Source organism: Colias philodice, chromosome 7 (genome assembly GCF_061535455.1).
Source record: "Colias philodice isolate Cphi_HAF_F1 chromosome 7, ilColPhil1 Martin Lab GWU primary, whole genome shotgun sequence".
NCBI classification, from domain to species: Eukaryota; Metazoa; Arthropoda; class Insecta; order Lepidoptera; family Pieridae; genus Colias; species Colias philodice.
Genome location: NC_143092.1, coordinates 6,615,866 through 6,640,156, shown reverse-complemented (window position 1 = coordinate 6,640,156; position 24,291 = coordinate 6,615,866). Strand labels below are relative to the sequence as shown.

At 32.3% G+C, this 24,291-nt stretch overlaps 1 protein-coding gene across 5 annotated transcripts in view; it reads left to right on the top strand.

Annotated features, from left to right (window-relative positions):
* ASPP (Ankyrin-repeat, SH3-domain, and Proline-rich-region containing Protein) overlaps positions 1 to 24,291 on the top strand; it is a 215,893-nt gene that overhangs the window by 176,611 nt on the left and 14,991 nt on the right. For all 5 annotated transcript variants that reach the window (XM_089697392.1, XM_089697394.1, XM_089697393.1 and 2 more), the window contains 2 exons: positions 3,495 to 3,641; positions 11,934 to 12,060. In XM_089697392.1, coding sequence (XP_089553518.1) covers positions 3,495 to 3,641; positions 11,934 to 12,060 — 274 coding nt within the window. The remainder of the gene's footprint in view (positions 1 to 3,494; positions 3,642 to 11,933; positions 12,061 to 24,291) is intronic.

The window sequence follows — 24,291 nt, the reverse complement described above, 5'->3', positions numbered from 1 at the left end:
TCATGCATGATTTACTTCATTTGATATCTTAATCCTTCAAGCGCCGTGATCTAGACAAATATATAAAATCATTGTTCCTAGCTACCGGGGTCCCATGCGACGCGCGAAGGCTTAATCATATTATTATAAAGTATTATTAAAATAATGTGTAATTAATAATATTGCGATTCTAAAGTAAATACTCCCTTACATAGACAATATAACAAAACAAATAATTTACGCAAGACAAAAATTGTTAGAAAGAAAGTTAATAATATTGTATTCGACTGTACTCAATGTAATGTATGTAGAAGTTTACAATCAAATTTAATGGTTTTCTAGGTCAAAAGTCAAGCAAAAATTGGACTGATATTGGGCACTATTTCAAGCACAATTTTTTGAGACGTAAATTGTTCCTATAGCTCGTTCGATATTCGCGCACTGAGGTGAGTATGCTGGGCGTAGAACCTACGCCCAGCATACTCACTGAACGAAGCCTGTAACTCCGAAGTTATTCGAGCACTGTTTTTTCTTTTTGGGCACCGTTTGGCACTATTTGGGAACTATTTTTTGAAGTATGAATTATGTTTGAAGCGTATACAGATTCTCCGGACGGAGGTGAGTATGCTGGGCGAAACCTTCGTCCAGCATACTCATCGAACTATGGCTATAACTTCGCAAGTACAAGAGCACTATTTTTTTCCTTTGGGCACTATTTAGCACTATTTCAGAACAGTTTTTTGACATTCATGAAATATCAGGATTCCATGGTGAGTTGTGGTGAGTATGCTGGACGAAGGGACACAACTACTATCGTGAAAAGACACTCATATTTTCAGCTTGCTGCAGTAATCCTCTCAAACAAATGGCAGATTCACATGGCCGGCTATTGAAAATTATAACGTATGACTTCATTGTAAGGTTTAATTCGCTGGGGCGTTCCGTGCTGATATTACGGACTTATCGGCTTTAAGCACGTAGTAGATAACTTTTGACGTGTTCAAAATATTGCAATTGATTTTCGTTTCTTTAGATTTATACACTGTTTTACAACAGATTTATGTCTTAAAATATAATGTTATGCAATCGTAATGTAAGACTATCTGTCTTATCTACTCCTGTTTTAATTTAAAGTTGACGATGATTTCTATTGTCAGGTAAAATTTTATTTATCGAATAAACACAATAACCAAATTTTACGGATTCATATAGGCAAGGGATTATTATCGTATTCCAAATCCTTCATCGTCATGTTACACGAAGATATTTCGGATATTCACTTCCGAAGCCTTTGAATCTCCCAAAAGATTACAATATAGTGCGTACAAAAAGTATTGTGTTTATTAGACAAAAAACACTTTGTATTCAAGATGTTTCTTATCTAATGCATATTATGATAATAGCATTTTTTTATCATTAGCATAAAGGAGGCCTTTCGCAAGTCATTATAACCGTGGAGTGTTATAAAGAATTTCATACACAATTTTTGAGATAGGGATGAAGGTAATTATTCATTTTGACACGTTTTGTAGCTCTTGTTTTAATATTTAAAATGTTATACCGGAGAATTTATTAATAGAAACAGAATTTTTTAAGAAAAACAATTGACTTTTTATAATTTCCGATTCTATAACTGTTCATTCTACTATTTCTTTCAAGTCACGATAAATAGATAGAACTATAGAGTTGGAGGTAGTATATTATAATTGTTAGTAGATAATTTTCAACTGTGATTAAGTTTTCGTGGTACCTCTACGACTGGATTCAATTATCACGTTACTATGGCAACAGGACAATACAAAGTCTAATCACATTTAAAATTAAACTGTATATATAATACTAGGACCTTAAATACATTGTTTGAATGCCGCAAATTTTGAAACAATGAATCGAGTTTAAGGTAAGAGTTGGTTTTACGTACAATTAGACTTTCCTACCTTGAGGGTGGGAAGTGAAAAATTAATGAACGTTTATGAAGAATTTACGACGCCCTTAGCGTGAATTGTTTTATAATAAAACCAAGACGTGTTATTAAGTAACAAGAATACGTGACATAATTGTTATTTTATATGTTTCTAACAGTTTATTATCCAATTAATGACACCACTTATAACTAAAGAACTAACATTGACTTTCTTTTTAATATGTGATGGATTATTTCAAACTAATAACTAATAAGTAACCTCTTATGTTGTAGATGCTAGTTTGTAAAGACTTAAGTATCCCGCAAAGTTTTGAAAGATTTGCGCTCAAGTTAAACCTTACTCTCAATTTAAAAGTTGGACTTCGTTGATTTTCAAAGGATATAAATTTTTTCATTAAATCGGGAAAAATGTTGACTTTTTTATCTTTTGGGTAGAATTGCGATTGCAATTTGTAAATATTTTGTTCTCTTCAAAATATATAATGATAAGTTATATTGTATGTATATGTATATCGATTAAATAAAGTCAAAAATGTTAAGTGGCTTCGTTTATGTTTTACTGATATGAGAGTTCACATTTATCCATCGGCTCGATCTTCAGAGATGATAATTGAAGTTTCAGGTACTTTTCCCTCGATTTTACATCTTATTTCTTTTATTTGAGTGGCCTTAGCTTGTCTTTACGCTCAACTTCCATTTGTGTTTGGCTTCTGTTACCCTAATATTATTTGTAAACATTATACGATCGTTCTTTTGTGATCATTTTTTTTAGGGTTCCGTAGCCAAAATGGCAAAAACGGAACCCTTATAGTTTCGTCATGTCCGTCTGTCCGTCTGTCCGTCTGTCCGTCTGTCACAGCCGATTTACTCGGAAACTATAAGTACTACAGTGATGAAATTTGATGGGAATATGTGTTGTATGAACCGCTACAAAAATATGACACTAAATAGTAAAAAAAAGAATTGGGGGTGGGGCCCCCCATACATGTAACTGAGGGATGAAATTTTTTTTTTCGATGTACATACCCGTGTGGGGTATCAATGGAAAGGTCTTTTAAAATGATATAAAGTTTTCTAAAAAACATTTTTCTTAAAGTGAACGGTTTTTGAGATATCAGCTCTCAAAGTCGTAAAAAGTATGTCCCCCCCCCTCTATTTTTATAACTACGGGGTATAAAATTCTAAAAAAAATAGAGGTGATGCATGCTAATTAACTCTTTCAACGATTTTTGGTTTGATCAAAGTATCTCTTATAGTTTTTGAGATAGGTTGATTTAACTGTAATTTATTATATTTGCTGCTACGGAACCCTTTGTGCGCGAGCCCGACTCGCACTTGGCCGGTTTTTTTTTTATTGTAGCATAATATTTATCGTTTTAGTCATAGAAAAACACCTTCATAATAAGGCGACCTTCGTTAAAATCCCATGGGCTATTGGCACATTTTCCATTTGCTACTTGAATCGCCGTAAAGAAGTTTTAAGTTTGTAGTTTGATAGTTAGGGATATCAGAATAACCGCACCTGAACATAAGCAATTATCTCCCCACTATTATTGTCTCATAAAGCTAACTAATAATGTATTGTCCACAGTTGGGGGAAGGGGTGGAGCTGACGCTCGGCGAGCTGCGTGCGATGGCGCTCCGGCAACAGCAGCAGATCGACACGCAGCACCAGCTGCTGTGCGCCAAGGAGCAGCGGCTGCGTTACTTGAAGCAGCAAGAGGCACGACAGCATCAGGTGACTTAGAATTTTAAATGCGGTTTTACTAGCTTTCCGTATAGTCCAGGAGGAATCGGCGCATGAGTACCGAAAACTATTCCACCTCAATTTTTTTACGTGATCCTCTTCAAATTGCCCTACTGATGATATAAATGCATGTTGCCATGGGGCAACCCGGTGCCATATTGTTTAAACCGAAATTGTTTAAACAATTGCAAGGAATTGTTATTTTTCAACCGGACAAATTTTTTTTATATTTTTTATCGAAATACCAATAAAAAAGGTCCAATTACTTTTCACGATAAAGTTAATATTTTCAAAGATATGAATTTTTTAAGGTTTGAAAAATCTCAAATTTGGGTACTTTCGACCCATGAAAAATATATTTAAAAAAAAAATAATATATAAGTAATATTTTTTTTTCAATTCTCTATACAATAGTTAATAATATTGTTAATAGAGATTTAAGAAAATTTCATTGTTTATATCTGTTTTTTAATTGTTAACTTCGCGCGCTCACAAGTACGCGCCGCTTACCTGTATCGCCGTCTCTCTCTTACTCATGCGCTGCATCGGCCTCTCTGTGTCTTGAATCATTATTTATCATTTATCTTAAAAACTATCAACTTTATCAAGATTTCTAAAGAGAGCAATCTTATTAATAATTAAATTGTCTACAATTTGTTTCTTATATATTTTTTTCTGAAATCAATTTTTTTAAAGTTATTTAAGCATAAATTGAAACATGTAATTAAAATTACTTTTTTATCAGTTTATATTACTTTTTTGTTATTATCATAAGTAATTTTTGCATTTATCTCAACAATAATAAGATATAATAGTATTTGAACATTTTTTGAAATCACAATTATTTATAAATAATAAAATTATATTGGGTACGCACTTGGATGTTTAGAAAAAACATTCAAATAAATTGAAAAAAAATAAAATAAAAACTAATTTTATAAATATATATCATGGTGTGTGTATGATTGTGTCTAAGTAAGAAAAAGATTCTTTTCTTTGTTTTTTATTTTCTCAAGGTTACTCTTTGTATTAAACCGCAAGATGTTTGTTTGTTCTTGTGACAAAATTATTGATTATATATAACATTTAAAATAAAAATACAAGTTAGTGCATGTCGATTCTCAACTGATCATTCTTTTGTTTTTTATTCATCGTTATTCAGTCTTTTTTATTTCGTTCAAGACTTAAGATTGTTAAATGTTGTTGCACCCATTACAGTGATTTCGTGTGTTATTAACATTTTTAGATGGATATATAACTGGGTCTTTTACCTTACTTGCTGTTTCAATAACAAAAAAGTAATATAAACTGACAAAAAAGTAATTTTAATTACATGTTTCAATTTATGCTTAAATAACTTTAAAAAAATTGATTTCAGAAAAAAATATATAAGAAACAAATTGTAGACAATTTAATTATTAATAAGATTGCTCTCTTTAGAAATCTTGATAAAGTTGATAGTTTTTAAGATAAATGATAAATAATGATTCAAGACACAGAGAGGCCGATGCAGCGCATGAGTAAGAGAGAGACGGCGATACAGGTAAGCGGCGCGTACTTGTGAGCGCGCGAAGTTAACAATTAAAAAACAGATATAAACAATGAAATTTTCTTAAATCTCTATTAACAATATTATTAACTATTGTATAGAGAATTGAAAAAAAAATATTACTTATATATTATTTTTTTTTTAAATATATTTTTCATGGGTCGAAAGTACCCAAATTTGAGATTTTTCAAACCTTAAAAAATTCATATCTTTGAAAATATTAACTTTATCGTGAAAAGTAATTGGACCTTTTTTATTGGTATTTCGATAAAAAATATAAAAAAAATTTGTCCGGTTGAAAAATAACAATTCCTTGCAATTGTTTAAACAATTTCGGTTTAAACAATATGGCACCGGGTTGCCCCATGGCAACATGCATTTATATCATCAGTAGGGCAATTTGAAGAGGATCACGTAAAAAAATTGAGGTGGAATAGTTTTCGGTACTCATGCGCCGATTCCTCCTGGACTAGTACGCGAATTTTCCCGGGTAGCTAATTTAAAACTTAACAAATATTTACACAAACTGTATTCTACGAAAACGACGCTATCTATTGGTAGAAGTAGATTGAAATTTGGTGCAGTAGATTTTGAGTATATCGTGAATTACTTCGTTTGTAACGATTTATTTAGAAATTACATGACGCTTGAATTAAATTATAGTAAAAATCCGTAAAAGTATTGAGGGATGGGAACCTGTAGGGGATGGGAAACGTGTTTGACTGATCAAAATTAATAGCTCATCATTTTTTACTTCGCGTACCTAATTATGATGAATGTTTGTCTATAAAAATGCATATCATATCATATTATACTAGCTAATGTTTTTATGCAAAGTTATAAATGATCATGAGGAAATCACCTATTAATATGTATTAGGACCATTTTAATTGTATCTTATAAGATGTATTACTTTGAATAATTCCACGTACCGTAAATTAACAAGTGTACAAATTGTTTATCTTATTATACAATGTCGTAGCGGTTCCGCTTTCAACGTTTGCCAAAGCGTAATAAATTCAATTATCGATTTCTACCATCGAAATTAATGACTTATTACTCTTGAAGACTAAAACTACTGAACCCAGTAAAAGGGATTCAAACTGAATGCAAACGTTTGCTGGAAAACACTTAATACGCGATTAATTAAGCTCTAGAACACTTAGTACGAGCAAGTGATTTTAATACGAGTAGAAAATAAATAGTAATCATTGCATTCAATTGTGGTGGCAAACATATTAGTTAACTCGCAATTATCATATGATACGCTTTAGTTATTTTCTCTTTAATGAATAAATACATAAAATAGATATACAAATGGCCTATCTTTTGATACAGTTCTTTAGAAATTTGACCGTCTCCTATGTAATTTTAAGTATATTATATTAAATTGAATATTCTTCAAAAAGAGAATTCTAAAATAAGTCCATATAGATTTCGCTAACCTTAACCTTTTTTTGCATAATAATTTGATGTTAAGTTTATAAACAATATTATAAGTAGATTTTCTGCTAGAGTTTTATAAAAACTGATGTTCAATATCGCTCCCGCTCGCTACAGTATGATTGCTTCTATTATAACAGTCGATAAAGCAAAGTTTGTTCATCCAATCTTTGTGTAAACCAGCTAGCTTCAATCTTCCCCGACACCTTTATATACTCGGTAAATTAAAACCAAAGAGAATCTGTGTGGATATATGATATCGGTTAAATGGAGAATTAGGAAAAATTTATGCATAGAACTTTGGTATATGTGAACAGAAAAAATACGTACATAGGTAAAATGAAAACTTACAGCTATTGATCAAACTTATCATACATCTTTTTAAAGAATAAAGCAAAACATAGCACCCATAAAATATAATATTAAAAGCGTATTAGAAAGCATTTGAATATGAGTCAAAGTCATAACAAAAATGCTAAAACCAAAACGCTGTCATCTTTCAAATATGCAAATATTTTGGTAAGATAATTAATTCGCAAATACGTTGTCGGCACTTGCACAAACAGGGTTATTAGCGGTGAGGAAGAACGAGCGAAATCCTATCAAATAAGCTTAAAACAGCTTCAGTAATGCCATTTAACAGCTTAATAAGATCGAGTGGAACGTGCGCTAAAACAGCGGATGTGTATCTTGGAATGGAGATTTATATTAAACAAAGGATGGGATAAACCTATTATTGAGAAGATTTTATTTTCAAGTACGGATAATATTCTAGATTTTTAATGCATAATAATGAATAAATGGTTGGTAGTCTGTTTATTAGACTTAAAAAGAACGCTCTATGTTAATAACAGTAACATTTTGCTAGACTCGAGATATACCCGCATAATTTCGTCTAGTTCTTGTTCCACAGATAACTGGGTATTTCTATTATATCTAGAGAGGCTACGTCGAACTTAGTCATTATCTGAGCACATCTGCGTTGCGGAGAAATTGTGGGCGTTTGTAATAATTCTTCAAGGAGTACCTTCTATAGAGCATCATTAGTACTATCGCAATATACTGGTTATTAAATGCAATGTAAGACCTTATATTTCAAATGCCTTGTTACCACGGAATTATGTATTGAAAGCAAAAATCTGTTCATAAACGTAGCGACATAATCTAAATACTAAATAAAAATTCATTTCACTGTTTCCAAGAAACGTTTCTTTAATAAATAAAGTATCGCACCTTCAAGTATAAGAACATTTAATATTATGATTATTTTCATGGGATCGTGTTAATCTATTTAACCTTTATCTTGGACCATTGGAGCTGAAATTCTGGAAACTTCGCTTTAACTTCAAACATTTGTTTTACAATGGGTTTATTTTAAATGATTTTATCAACTATTCACTAAATAGCTCGTGGTGTAAGAAATTTCCAGAATTATTTTCGTGTACGTACGCTCCTTTTGAACTCTATTTCCCTAGTTTGTATGTCAGTTTTATTAAATTAGGAAAAAGTATTGAGAGAGTTCTCGCCTAAAAGGTAAAGCTTACTTAATTAAGGGGATAAGCTTTTCTCGTACTTTGAAATGCTTTACATTTTTCCTTAATAACATTTAGTTTTGTCCCTTTTCGTTTTATCTGGGACTGAATGAAAGTCGACTGCAAATTACGTTTCTGTTAATTCAAAGCAGTTTTTATTTGAATTTCTTATATTCATTCATTAATGTTACATTCAAACCTACATGACAAGTTCTTTTGTAGGAATAGAAAACGAAAATATAAAGAATATAAATTTTAAAATATACTTGATATTAAACAAAATACGAAGCTTGTACGTTTCCTTGGAGCGAAGAATAAATAAATATGTATAGTACAGTTATTTTATGCAATACCGAAATAAAATCGAGGTATGAAAAAATATTAATGTGTCCTAGCAAAAGGCTTGATCGGCCGTATAATTTAGAGCCTAGCCTTTTTTCAACTGTACTGTTCAATTCATAGTCTAAAATTATTATAAAACTTATATTAATTTTTATGTTAATGAAAAAGTCAGGTTAAATACGAATTAACATTGGGCATAACCATAGGCATAACATAATCAAAATTAATTGCTATTATAAATGAAATTAAATCAAAATAAAACCGGCCAAGTGCGAGTCGGGCTCGCGCACAAAGGGTTCCGTAGCAGCAAATATAATAAATTACAGTTAAATCAACCTATCTCAAAAACTATAAGAGATACTTTGATCAAACCAAAAATCGTTGAAAGAGTTAATTAGCATGCATCACCTCTATTTTTTTTAGAATTTTATACCCCGTAGTTATAAAAATAGAGCGGGGGGGACATACTTTTTACGACTTTGAGAGCTGATATCTCAAAAACCGTTCACTTTAAGAAAAATGTTTTTTAGAAAACTTTATATCATTTTAAAAGACCTTTCCATTGATACCCCACACGGGTATGTACATCGAAAAAAAAAATTTCATCCCTCAGTTACATGTATGGGGGGCCCCACCCCCAATTCTTTTTTTTACTATTTAGTGTCATATTTTTGTAGCGGTTCATACAACACATATTCCCATCAAATTTCATCACTGTAGTACTTATAGTTTCCGAGTAAATCGGCTGTGACAGACGGACAGACGGACAGACGGACAGACGGACATGACGAAACTATAAGGGTTCCGTTTTTGCCATTTTGGCTACGGAACCCTAAAAATGATAACCATAATAGGTAACCTTAATTCATATAAAAAAGTCTTAAATAAAAATAATGGATTTAAATAACTACAGAATAATTAATTTGAAGTACGAAACGGAAATAGGCAGATAGAACAGAAAACGAGAAATGAAGTTTTTATAAATATTTAAGGCACGTACTTAAAAATAATAAAAAATGTTGATGGAAGACCTAAATTCGAGTTTTACTCTATCTATTAAAATTATTTTCCATTTTTGGATGGATTGTTGTCTTTTATTAATTGGCTCTTGTTTTAACATTCGGGAGATATTCGGAAAATAATTAAATATCCTTCTGTTAAATGTCGACTTGCTTAACTTGTTAGCAAAAACCTCAATTGGAAATAATTACATTTTCAGCTCTTTTACGCTTTAAATGGTTTGTTATAACTAAATGAAATCTTAATCAATATATTGTGCTTCACATTTTCATTCCGATTCGTTGTAAATAAGTATTATTTAAATTTGTTTTTTGTCATCGTATACCTTTTTTTGTAACAAAAAAAGGTATACGATGCATATCGTAATCCATTCATTTTCGATTCCTAAAGTTTGATTGAAAATTGGATGTCACAAGAAAATTTACCCTTATATAATATCGTATCCTTTCTGTATGACAATACCATGTATGATGTATCGTGTTGTTGACTGAACTTGTCTTAGCTAACAACAGCTGTATACACTGCTCGGAAATTCCTATAAGTATTATGTTTAATATATATTGTTAATCTTTGGCTGAGCTTTCAATGTAAAGAATGTAAATAAACATGATGTTTTGTTTGTTATATGTAACTGATGATCTTTTAAATGTAGTATCTATTTTCATGACATATTTAGGGTAAGACCATGTTATTATTTACCAACAACTTTATACACTGGTTGGAAATTCCGATAAATAGGTATTATGTTTAATACATGTGGTTAATATTTAGCTGAGCTTTCAATGCAATAAACAGATGTAAACAAATACAAGGTTTCCTTTGTTATTTAGAATGGTTGTTGATTGAAATGGAATATCGATTTTCATAAGATATTTATGGTAATAGACCATTCTAATGGGAGTACTGTAATTTTAGAAATAGAAATAGAAACCGTATAAAAAAAATATAAATCTTAGTAACACACAAAACAGAAAAAAAAAAGAAAGCAATGGTGGCTTAAAGGTCTCCCCGTCAGCAAAGCAGCAACCATGGCATATCTTACTAATGTAATTGGTAGATGATGTCTTTGCAAATGTGAAGGACAATTACTGTCCAAAAGCACCCAAAAGTTGTATTATATGGTGTCTAATGGTTTTAGGTCTGGTAAGGTTGGGAAGTGTACATTATGAATGTTGTTCTCTAGCTGGGCTTCTAATTTTTTTTTATATTAAAAAACGTTAGGAATTCTTTGTGTTAGCACGCTAGTTATTGCCAACATATTCTTTAATTAAATTAAATAATAATTCTTTGCAAACGTGACTTGACTATAGTTAAAAGGTAAAAAAAATGAAACATGCAAATGCACATGGAATTACAGAGGGAATAAATAAATAGCTTAGAAAAGGTAGAAAGTTTCAACTTTCTATTTTAAAATCTCATTTAAAATACTACGTTTAAAATTCTAGATCCATTATAGAGATACAAAGATGTAGGATATTCACAGCTTTACTCGAGTTTCTGGTAAATGCTATGACAAAATTTGAAGCGAAATATAAAATGAGCTTCTTTGTTACGCCTAAGTTTGCCCACTTCTTTCGGCTGCCTTACAGAATTTCAAGTAGAGAAATTCTTTTATGTAATTTTAAAATGTTGTTTCCTCAGTTAAAATTTCGTATTCAATTGTACAATCTTGAAGCAAAAATAGAAGAGCAAACATCTAAAGGGTAATGATACTCAGCGGTCCAGATGTAAAAATGTAAAGGGATACAATTTGTCCTTTATACCTTAATTCCCAATTTCGGAGTTTCTTTGTAAATTCTCGTAGCGATAAAATGAATATAATTTAGAATCCGGACTTAATAAATCTCCAAGTCGGGAGGCGGCCCGTTACCCTAATGCGATATTTATCGTTTGCCTAAAAGAAATAAAGTTCGCACGCAATAAATACCGCTATAACATAAACAAGATTGGCATTGTCGGCTTTCAAGCAGAATAAATTATCCTTTCCCGCTGTATTCATTTTTAAAATCTCGGGAGCGGGAATATTTTATCTGCGTGAGAGAGAATTGCGTAATTGTATTGTTTGCTCTGTTGAAGATAAATAGTTCAAATTATTTGGCCTTTTAGATTTATTTCTTAGTGTTGAACAATGGTATTGCAGTGTGATTACACATAATCAAAAATATATTTAATTTATTTTACGAATGAAGTATGAATTTGAGATTAAAATGTAGCTTTTTTAATTAAAAACTAATGCAAAAATATCCATTACTAGGTATATCTAAATATCCTGTATGAAAACGACATGCTAGGTATAGTGTTTAACTTAATATGTGTTTAATAAATATTTTTATTCCTGTACTCATTTATTAAATTTATACATAATATCTTAAATTTATACTGTGTTATTTTCTTTAGGTGGCAGTAGAAGGTGAACGGCTACGAAGGTTGCGCGAGCGCGTAGAGGCTCAAGAGCAGAAACTACGCAGGCTACGGGCGTTACGCGGGCAGCTTGATAGGAACAAACAAACTAATATAGCTCTTAGTGAGTATATATTACATTATATTTTACATTGTTTCAATTAATATAACATACTAGTAGTAGCTAAAATAGTTTACGAGATTTTATTAAGGTTATTATCTTATCTAAGCTAGGTTTATTTATGATAAGTATTCCAATTATTGTGTTAAATGCTATATTATCAAGCTTTCTTGCTTCTTAATAATTTCAACTAAAACAACTTCATAAAATATTTCTTATTTTAGATATTTAGGTATGTACCGTACTATGCAGCTACGAGTTGAGTACAATTTACCTACGAACATCATTGCAGAAAATTATACAATGACCCTCAGCAATGACCACTTCATAATATGAGAATAAACCACGTATAAATTATTTTCAACGTTCCCTAATATAGCGTCGATTGAACGAGTCGCCAGAAATACCAAATATTTATTTATAATCACGTTGCATCGGCAATCATTTTATTTCTTTTTAATTTGTTGTATTTCCAGCAATTAAGTACAAATTGATGGTTTGTGCAGTGACGTAAGAGGATTGGTGTTGGATTGAATACGATACAATCATTACGGTCAAAGTCCATTTAATTTGTGCAATTTATTGACTATCTATATTTGGCATCGCGAATTTTCACTAATTGCCTACTTATAATGCATTTACAATTTACATGGTAGACGAAGTTTTTGGAAGCTTTGGAAGAGTTATTTCATAGGTGAATTGTATTTATTTTAAACACGAGGGGGTTTTTAAATTGTGGGTGCAGTTTGTATAATACTTACTAGCTTTCCGCCCGCGGCTTCACTCGCTTTGTCTAAAACCTAATAAATTATAAACTAAAACCTTCCTCTTGAATCACTCGATCTATTAAAAAAAACTGCAACAAAATCCGTTGCGTAGTTTTAAAAATTTAAGCATGCATAGTGACATAGGGATATAGGGACAGAGAAAGCGACTGTGTTTAATACAATATAATTATTGTAGTAATACCTAAAAAAGAAAAGATGAAGTAAATGTAAAGTTATGAATACAGATTTAACTATAGCTTACATTTATATTTACTACCTACTCTCTTGTTCCCCTTAATTATTATAAATTAAATCACAATAACTCCAGCAGTTACGAAGTGAGATGGTTAATCTGCGAATTAATGTGCATACTGCGACCCGACCCAACTTGGCTAAATAGTTATAATATTACCACTGACTAATGACGGCCCATCTGAGGTTAGCCTTACGGATTTGCGACGACATACCGTAAAACCGTATGTAGTATGACATAAAACAAGGCTTCACACCGTCCGAACTTTTTAAACTTTGTAGAAAGCTGAATAGAGAAAGATTTTGTCTAATTTGAAAAAATTGTAACTAAATGTAAATGATTCACAGAAAAGGACGGCGACTTTGTTGTACACTATATAGTGATATGCTTCATATTATATTATATTCAAAATATAAGTAGGTACTAGGTACATACGTGTTTGCATAATTTTGAAAGGCAATTAATCGCCACTAAATTATTGAAGTCTATTGTCGTCTAATTGTTATGACAATAATACACTAGTAATTAATTTGATGTGGTGTGTACATATTACATAAGATATAACATTGATCAACGCATAGTCATAGAGAGTGTATCTGTGGCTTAAATACTTGAAGACGTGACCGTAGATTAATTATTATAATTAATTCTTTTATTTTTAATGTGCAAGATTGGCGTAAAACCATACGCGTCTAATTTATTTAGTCCCCAATTTTAAAATCATTTTTTGGTTTCCAAACGCAAATTATATGACATAAAACTCTGCTTGCTATTTTAGCTCATAAAAATTTACTGTTTCACAATACATTTACATAATGTGCTCGGCACAAAACGTGTAAATGGCGTTAAGTCACATTTTTTTATTTTTCTAAACAGCTGCCCTTGGTTGAATAAATATTTAATAGGATAAGGTTCAGGTTTATTTCTTTATTTTTATATTTTTTGGACTATGAATAAATGGGCATTCGTTTTCATTGTGCTGCAGCACCCTTAATTTATTTCAGTGTCAAGAATTAGTCGAATACGTACTACCTACTTCACCTTACATCCAATATTTGACTCCCAGAAATATTGGAATATTAGATAAAAGCAATTCATAGTATTTCTAAAAGACTTTATATTTCACATTCGCTATTTATTATCATTATCTCTCTAGCCTTTTTAAAAGTGTTCTAGAAAATTCCAGTAGGTGTATAATTTCGTATCGCCGTATTGGCAGAAAATCGATAACGTCGTTTATTATTAATAAGAATTGCCAGAGGGTACGATCGATGGAAGTTTTTAACAAATAGTTTATTTTGAAGCTACAGTTTATACAGGAAGGATGTAATGATCCTCTTATTTTCTCTTTCAACTGTAACGAACTTGCTCATTGTTGTATTTTATAAAGTATATTTGTTTTGCGCTAAGAATACTCTGGAATTTGTTAAGTATAAAAGCTCTTTAATTTCTTAGAACTCATACTGGAAGTAGAGTTTATTATATCGGCTATATAAGAATTAAAACCAACTTATGTTACTACATAAATATTACTACTGCCATATAACTATTCCACGCATTTAAATATTAAGTTTTACTACATGAGAATATTGTGCAAAAAGAACGTAAAAAATCTTTTATCACTATAACAGATGGACGGGTCGTAAGCAGATTTTATATTCAGGAACATTATTCGATTTAAGAATGCTGATCTAGAGTAATAATTTAAAAAATTCAATGTAAAATTTGGAAGGATCTAATAAAGGGACCTAGTGTCGTCAAATCGAGATGAAGTTTATACCTTATTTACGCAACGACCTCCAGTGAAATTAAAATGGAAAAGTTAATTAACTTTGTTTCAGCGAAATATCGAAAAACATAATAAATTTTAATCTTATTGCTACTTATAACACTTATCGCCAAGTCCTATTTACACAGTTCATTTGTTAATTAGAGAAACTGTTTTTTTTTAATTAGGTACCTATTTATCCTTGCAATAGAAACTATACAAGATTACAAGTTAGATCTCTGTTTCACACATATATTTATAATAGTAGAAGTAGAAAATTGCTGTGATAATATCATATTAATAGTGTATAGAATACTTAACGTTAATCAACGTTACATTAGTACGTTTAGATGTAAGCACAATCGTAAATTGTTTTGACCAAAGCCAGAATATCAACCAGCCAGATTATGGACGAGCTCCAATTGGCTTTCAAATGCAAGCCCGTTGGTAATTATCAGTTACAGGCATACTGGATATCTTCGATCTGAATCCCAATTAATATCGAGTCCATTCCCTAGAGCCGGGTTGCGGCTATCTATGACACTTGAAGTATGCAGCACAAATCTTGCTACATGAATGGAGGGTTGAATTCGAGTTTCGTTTGTGAAATGTTCATGTTTTTGAGGGTGAAATTGAGTGACTGATGGTTACAGACAGGCATGAAAGGAGGCATAAATGTGATATGTAATGAACATTTACCAATTTAATTTTTGTAAAAATGTTCATACATTAGTATAAAGTGTCAAGTACTTTTTGTATCGTCGGTTGCCAATAAATAGTCTTATTGTATAAGGCACAAATACAAATGGAAAATGCAAAATTAATTTTTACATGAAATCATGGACACATAAAAGCGCGGCGGAGCATTATTCAATACCAGTGCAAGTCCGTTCTCTCCAACGCTCGTTTGGAATCAAATGAATTTTCGCTTCGCAAAAATTGACTCAAACGTGAGAATTTTTGGCTCATAGCTCTCTTGTTACGCGCGGACTAATCGATTTTCAATTCAATTTTGTTGGTGCTTTTTATTCAAGTTCAACTTACGTGATGATTGTATGAGTTTATTCAATGAGGAATCTAATAGCATTTGTAGGGAGGTTATAGAAATTAAAATCATTAGAAATCAAAACAATGTTATGTTATAAATGAAATAGGTATCTCCAATTTTGTAAAAGTTTGAATTTACTTCAAACTTTTACAAAATTGGAGATAATTTTGTTAATAAAGGTCAGATGTTATCGCGTAAATAATATGAACACGGGAATTAAATGCAAGGTATTTATTATATAGTATTTATTGCACGTGATTCACGAAACATCAAAGCCTAAAGCTATGGTATGTCACTGAATTTACTTCAAATTACAAAACATTGATGTTTTACGTGTAGATATAGATTACGTTTTTATATGTATGTAGCTTGTACTATCGAAACTATAAGTTACTCGAAAATATATAGCATAGTTTTATGGGAGACATGCATAGAGTATATATCATATTGTGTACAAGCTGGCGCATTATTTTTCTTAATCAGAGCGCATTCTAAATTTCAATCTCAAAATTAGAATTCTGATTAGTTTTGTTTTTAGTCGATTTTTTGTATAAATACGGGAACTGTGTACAAATAAAATTATTACAATCTGAAATGTCTTTGAGTTAACAACCCCTCTACAGTTCTCTACAATTGGTGACCCCGACGGAGCAAAAAGAAAACATGGAAGAAAAAGACTAACTACACTATGAAGAAAAGCACTGCGAGCTGGCCTCCGTCTCCATCCAGTCCAGGCTGCTACGGGCTACCATCTTTTACAGAGACTGCCTACCTAACCAAACACATCTACAAAATGAATTAAAGAAGTATCTACATAATAAAAAGAAGAACGACAAAACGCCTATCGAATGGACTACTGCAGCAATTGAAGCTTTTGAGAATTGCCGACAAAGCATCACAGAAGCGACAACATTATGTTTTCCCATTCTTGGCTGCTCCCTTGCCATCATGACTGACGCCTCGGATCATAGTCTCGGCGCTGTACGTGCGAGTTATCAAGCGCATCGCCCCGTCCCTTTCTACCGAAGGCATACCGTTATATGGCATTTAACGCTCAACACGGACTATGCCACCCTGGTATTAGAGCTACTCGGAAGCTACTGACGAGTTAGAAACAGAGAGATGCCAACACCATGAAGTGCAAAACAGGCTTAGGGAATTAGAAATGAAGTTCGAAAGTTTGACAACACAAACAAACATGATGATGGGGACAAAGGAACAGGCGTTTGAACAAGAGGTCAATGTTAGGGCTCTGAAGCAGTGTTATAGGGAGGCGAGAGAAGAAATCGATGAACTGAGGCTGTTGATGAAGGAATAGAATGATCAGCTGAAAGATTAAAGTACCTCCAAGCGCAACAATTAGTAGAGGGACAACGGCGTCAAGCGTCAAATGGACATGATGGACATGGACAACTCTAGAATCAGTGAACAGATCAATTTGAAAATACAGAAAGTGAAGTTGAAGTTCCAAGAAAAACTGCAAGAGTTAGCTCCCATACCGGATCTTTTGAAGGCGACTCAGATGAAACTGAAGGACGCGCAACAGTCACAGGCGATAGCTGAACACAATGCAGAACAATTGGCTAGGGAATTGAATTCAGCAAGGGAGAAGGTTCACGTGCTCCTGCACAACAGTTTGAGACCGCCAGCAAAACCTCCAGAGAGTGGAGGAGATGAGAAGCAGATGGCGCTGCTGCAGCAGAGGATCGCACAACTGACGGAGAACAATATGACGCTCAAGAGCGAAATTGAGAGACTCAAGCCTGCATACATATTAAACGAAGAGGTTGAAGGTATGGCAAGCACAGCAGTAGCATCCACACCTACTCCTACAAGTGCTACGACGTCAGTGCCTGCTTCAGACTACAACACGGACAAGGCACGTCCCTACACTACAAGAAGTGGACGCGTCGTCAAGAAAAATGTTCGCTTCGCTTGAGGGGGGACACTATGGGAGACATGCATAGAGTATATATCATATTGTGTACAAGCTGGCGCATTATTTTTCTTAATCAGAGCGCATTCTAAATTTCAATCTCAAAATTAGAATTCTGATTAGTTTTGTTTTTAGTCGATTTTTTGTATAAATACGGGAACTGTGTACAAATAAAATTATTACAATCTGAAATGTCTTTGAGTTAACAACCCCTCTACAGTTCTCTACAGTTTAAATTTTAGTCCATAAAACTTGACACGTTATACGGCTAGTAAATTTTCGGGTTGCAGTAAGACCCATCGTTACACGCCTTTGAATTGCGGAAAGGCTATGAATCGAAAAGGTGAAATAGACATTCCGATCTGAATTCTGAACCCGCATAGCATTGAACATGCAGTTTTTACTCTCTGGAAATTTTGCATCTATATGTTTACTATCTTCCAGTTAGACCAAAGCTTTTTACATTTTTATGTTGGAGATAAAATTCATGTAAAAAAGCATTGCTATAACTACCAACTATGTCGCTTGCTATATTGTTTTATAGAAATTGTATGTAGTATGCTATGAGGAAATTGTGCCCCTTTTTACGTACCTACTTAGTTTAATTGATTTTGGCTTTGGCTGTAATTGATATAATTCATTATTAATATCATATTTATCATATTTATTAGAAGTTTATATAGATTGTGATTCAAAACACGGTATATTATGAGTACATGCACTGGATTATGAATCAAGTCCAATGTCAAAAGCAGTCTGCACTCAAAATAGATGCTCTTGATCTGTTAATACGACCCAAATACTAATAATTTATTTCAACATATTATTAACATTGAAACGAACGAACGTTGTGATATTGCAAAATTGTTTCGGGAATTATTTTGTTTACATCGTAAGGATTATCGGATTAACTTGGGAAGATAAAAAGCTAACGATATTTAGCCGGGCGGACTCGCTGGACCGCTCTGAAATTGTTGTTCCGAGTTGTTTACAATATTCATGTATGTATTTGTACATAGATGTTTGGTAATAGGATCAATGTTGTGTGTAAAGAATCATTTTAAACAATATCTAACTAATAAAAAATATGTGTTTAAGCGTATCTATACATATTGTTAACATAAGTGTCGCAGTAAGTATATTCATAGCACAGATAATTATATAATCTATGTTAAATTGTAGTCACAATTTTATACTTCAATATTAAAAATACAAATTTAAACAAGCACTGAATATACGCTTATAAGGTTATACTTAAATACGCTTATAAGGTTATTTAAACAACCGTATTCACTAGTGGTAGAAAGCAATTTCTTCCTCTATTCCGTAGTGGAGCGTGCTCAAAGTGAAACTGATTGAAAAGCGATCATAACTTTAGAAACTTTAGCTGTTGATGTATACAATATTATTTGCAAAATGTTGCGTACATTTGAAAGGTTCACTCTTGTTTTTGACAGTGTTTGAATTAAAATATAGAGGTAGCCGATGAAACATAATTGCGGCTATATTTTTATGAAGTGAAACTTTTCTAGGCGCGTTGAGAGTAAAATTTCAAGGTCGCGTCATGTCAATACACACACACGCACTTTTTAAATATAGGAGATGTAATAAATTAAATAGAGTTTTTTAAAAAAACATCTCATTTTATGTACAAAGATTTTCTCTGGGACATTTATCTCATAAGGCTTATGTGAAGAAAGTTTTCCATTGGTAATTTAAAGCACTCATGTATATAAACGCAAGCTAAGGCGTTCGTGGAAAAGCCATACAGAGATTTATTCTCATTTTATTTCCCAATCTCTCTTGATTACTTTAAATCCGACTCTATCGGCGGAGATTGTTCAATTTAAGAAGGGTTTTGAACCTTTGTCTCTCAAATTCACAATATCCAATTACTTAAAGAAATCTCTGTTTCCCAAAAGATTTCGCTAGATGAGTGTTCTGAGAACGACAATAAAATAAAGATCCAGAATGATAGTTACAAGGGATATAGTTTGTTCCAAGTCGGTTATTCTCCAAATTGATTTTAGAAATGAGAGCCGCAATAGCTTGATGTACTTATTTGATATCCGTGAAAAAAGGTAAGAAGAAAATAGTATCGAATTAATGGACTTCACAGAATGTGCTTCGATTTCTATATTGTGTTTGTAAAGGGACCAATTTGTTGGCTATCTTTGAAATCGTTTGAGGTCGATGAGTTTGTCGTAGAAACTCAGAACTCTGTTTCTCGGATATTCATAATTGGTAGTTGGAAGTAGTTATGGCGATGTCAAGAATTTAATTGTCTCTTGTGCTACGTCCAGTCAACATTAAATGAAATAATTGAATTATTATTTGTGAATTTACTTGTACGATGAACTAATTATTGTTTCCATTCCTAATTATACGTTTTCCCTACAATTTTCACTTAATACCTAATTTGATAGATATTGCCGTATGTATCTACAAATATAAAAGTATGATTTGAAAATGAATATCTCATTGCCCACAATAATATGGGTTCGGCGGAAGATATGAATCAAAACATTTATAATTAGGAAATATATAACCTTTTAGCCATATACGATGACAGGGGACACCGTACCACCCTTCAAGTGGCACGACACAAGTCACTCACTCGACTCTACTTGACTATCGATTTCTCGACCACGATCAAAGTAGTGATTCCTTCTAAACGTAGGAGTGTTCAATATTCATAGCACCTTGAATTTCGTGAATTTACGTTGAATTTGTTCCGAAATGAAAGCTTATTTCAGTAATGCTAGAACTTTGTCAGGCACGTAATATATGCGCTAGTTACAGTTGTGTCGCTTTAAAAACTTGTACATTAAAATTTATGTTTCGTCATAAAAAGATTTGGCGAAAAAACATGTGTGATTTTATACCACGTTATACTGTGTTTCAGAGTTTGAAGAAGCTTTTAGCTATTTCGCTTGTGTGTTAAGAGTCTTAATTTATACAAGTCGGCATTGAAAATGCATTATTTCCTTCTTGTATGATATATGTAAAGGCTTAACCACGCTGCTATATTTAAACGTTGCGTACCGAAAATGCAAAAAAGTCTATTCGCGGTGTATGTACTATGTACGATCATTATTCATTCAAATCGTTTAAGAGCAAAACCATTTATAACTGTCTGTTCGCCAAGTTCATGTTGGCAAATGTTTTTGCGGTCTGGAACACAGGGTCTGCCCTCCGAATGGGGAATTTAGTAGGTTCAACAATGTTTCGGCTAATCACTAAAAGTTTGTACCACAAAATGATGATTACTACTAGAGCAACTAATTAGTTGAGCTCTAATTTGCAAACGAATCAGTGCTGATTGCGCACTTAAGTGCCCAATTGATTTTTTTAAAGACGATCAGGCGAAGCTAAATCAAAGCATATATTCATGTATTCCGGTAATAGGAAGGTTCGATTTTAATGTATGTTTTGAAGTGATATGAAAACCCAATTATCCTTGCAGAAAATTGTTTTGCGAACGGGGACCAAATGGGTCAATATCAAAGATGTTTAATGAAACAAATAACATTTCCATTGAGACGTGACGCCCAATAAATGTACTGCAAATATTCAGATCTTTTTGCGCCAATCTACAAACGGTATAGCTCTGTGATATAAAGGATGAAGGCTGCTGGAAATCCCATGTAAATTTTTAAGCTTCGTGAATTTTTACTTTAGATCCGATATACGCCATTTGCACGTTGTTCAGGAAAGACTAATTTAAAAGCAATTTTGTTTATTGGAACAAAAATATGCAAATATTTTTAAATCATGATAAAATATTCATACGCACTAAAAAAATAACATCGTATGAGAGTTTTTTGTGCAATAAACATTAAAGCTTAGATATGTAAAGTTTAAAAGTTTACAAATATTTATACAGATTGGACATAAATCACCTATGCTTAATTTGATAATCAACTTTATTACAGTAAATTACCAATTCATATATTAACAACGATAACAAAAAAAAAAGACGGGTTGCACTCCGGGAGTGCCGGCAGAAGTGAAAACTTGATTATTAGCGTTCAGCATGTTTGATATTTTGGAATGGTATCCGTCTTACGCATGGAATATAAGGGCTAAAAAAAAAACATCCGTCTTACGCTTTTTCGATCAGGCCACGTGTCCTGACGCGAGTTTAAGATTTTATACCCAACGCCGCTAAAGAAGTTTTCACTTCAAAAAAAGAGATAAAAATCACAAGAAACGTTTTGCTTGACAAGAATTATACTGCAGGTATTATACGCCCATATAATGAGTCCGATCAGATCGTGTCAAAAAAGATAAAGTGAAATAAGTATAACACAAAGAATCTAGTTACTCGAGTTACAAAGTGACTTGTCTTTCCTCTTCAGCAACTACTTAATCTTCCGGGAACTTTGTTTTTCTTTTTTATTGCGTCACTTTGAGTTATTGTAGCGTTGGCATGTCTTAAGTGTTTTAAATTGTGTCGCATTATACTTTCTTCTTGCGTTTTTAATTGAGCTGACTTTGTGTTAGTTAATCGCGAACATTCCAGAACAATATTTTATTGGACGACTGTATTAGCGTATTTGGTTGGGTTGACTTGGGTTGGTTGGTTTCTACATTAGAGAAACATTTGTGGTATAAAATATGTTGACTGTGACCTGATTCTGTAATACCTTTTACAAACTAGACAACACGCTACATAGCTACATATTTAATAGTTGTACTTTTAATGTAACTGGAACGCGTTTAGTACATTTAAGCATAGTTAAAGGTACTCTATGTAAACGGTGGGTTTATCTTATATATAAAAATGAATCGCAAAATGTGTTGGTAAGCGCATAACTCGAGAACGGCTGAACCGATTTCTATAATTCTTTTTTTATTATATTCCTTGAAGTACGAGGATGGTTTTTATGTAGAGAAAACGTAAATATTATGTACCACGGGCGAAGCCGGGGCGGACCGCTAGTTATTAATAAAAACATTATTCGTACGTTTGTTTGACATAGTTTTTAAAATCATGTCATAGGATAAAAATAACAATTCTTCAACCTGTTTTATTTATTATTATTTATACGTTTTAGGGCCGATTTTTCAATGCTTGGATAAAACTTATCCGTCCAATAAAGTATTACACGATAATATAAAATGTCACGTAAACTGTCAAATACGGTCAATTAGAATACGTTTTTAAAATGGTAGTTTTATACATTATTCGACGAATAAGTTTTAACCAAGGACTGAAAAATCAGCCCTTAAATATATAGGTACATCTTATTTCAATCGAAACTATTCACCGGCAGACATGACACAATTTAAATTTACATTGTGTACACAATGTACATATAATAATAGTTATAAAGATATATATTTCTGAAAACAAAGCAATGCGTCCTCCGTAAAAAAGCCGTATTGTTATTATAAAAAGGCTTTTAGTAAATTTACGGTCTCGTAGATAACCGCGTGGCTGGCTATACATCATGTACAACCGCAAAGCTGCTCCCATTCAGTGGCTCTCCCAAACTGCTGTCTTGTACCGATAAGCTGACTTATTGTGAACGTAATTAAATATCTTACGCTTGGTTGTATCTCATTTTTATCATTTCAATTTTGGAACTATTTTTACTTCTTTATAATTTTATGATTAGAAATGAAGAGTAGAATAGAATAATAAGCACACACAGTATTCTGAAAACATCTAACGATTATTATATAATGCATTGTTACACGAATCGCCATATAGGGTAAACTTATACTATGTACTTGTAAAATAACCTAAGGTACAACAACCTACCCGTAAAGATTTTAAGGCAAAGTTTCTTATTATTACCTATATCTATTTTGTAAATAAATGGATATAATCTATAATCACAGCAATATCAATGCCGTTAATGGATAATACACATTAAACAATAGCCACTATACTAATTAATATATTATACATAGGTATATAACGTTATGAATTGGCCAGGCTACAAGTGGTCTAGCCATCGAGTGCTCTAAGCCTAAGTGCTCTTCATACCAAGAACCAACCCGGAACCACTTCTATAATAGACATGATGCGGGCCACTCACCATTGATAGGCTATTTTGCCAAAATTTTTGTTGTTTGGACATTTTTATCGGGTCGCCTATAGGTAATAGATTGGAGGAATCCTTTTGTGGGAAACAACGTTAAGGATTTCTCAATCTCTGTAACATTTAAAATGCGATTTCGAAGAAATGATATGAATATCTATATCATATTTTAAATGTCTAATTTGAAAAAAAATGCAATGTTAATTAAAGATGGATAATAAGATTCAGGATTTAACGTTCTTTCTTTCTACGTCTACTTGATAAGTTTAAAAAAAATCTCAAGATGTAAAATGTGGTCAAGCTAATCAGTAACATCTAAAAGCTAATAGTTATTTATATCTAAATTTAGTAGCAAAATCTAGGAATATAACTAAGCTACATAAACTTTTCTCAAGACTTGTATATTCTT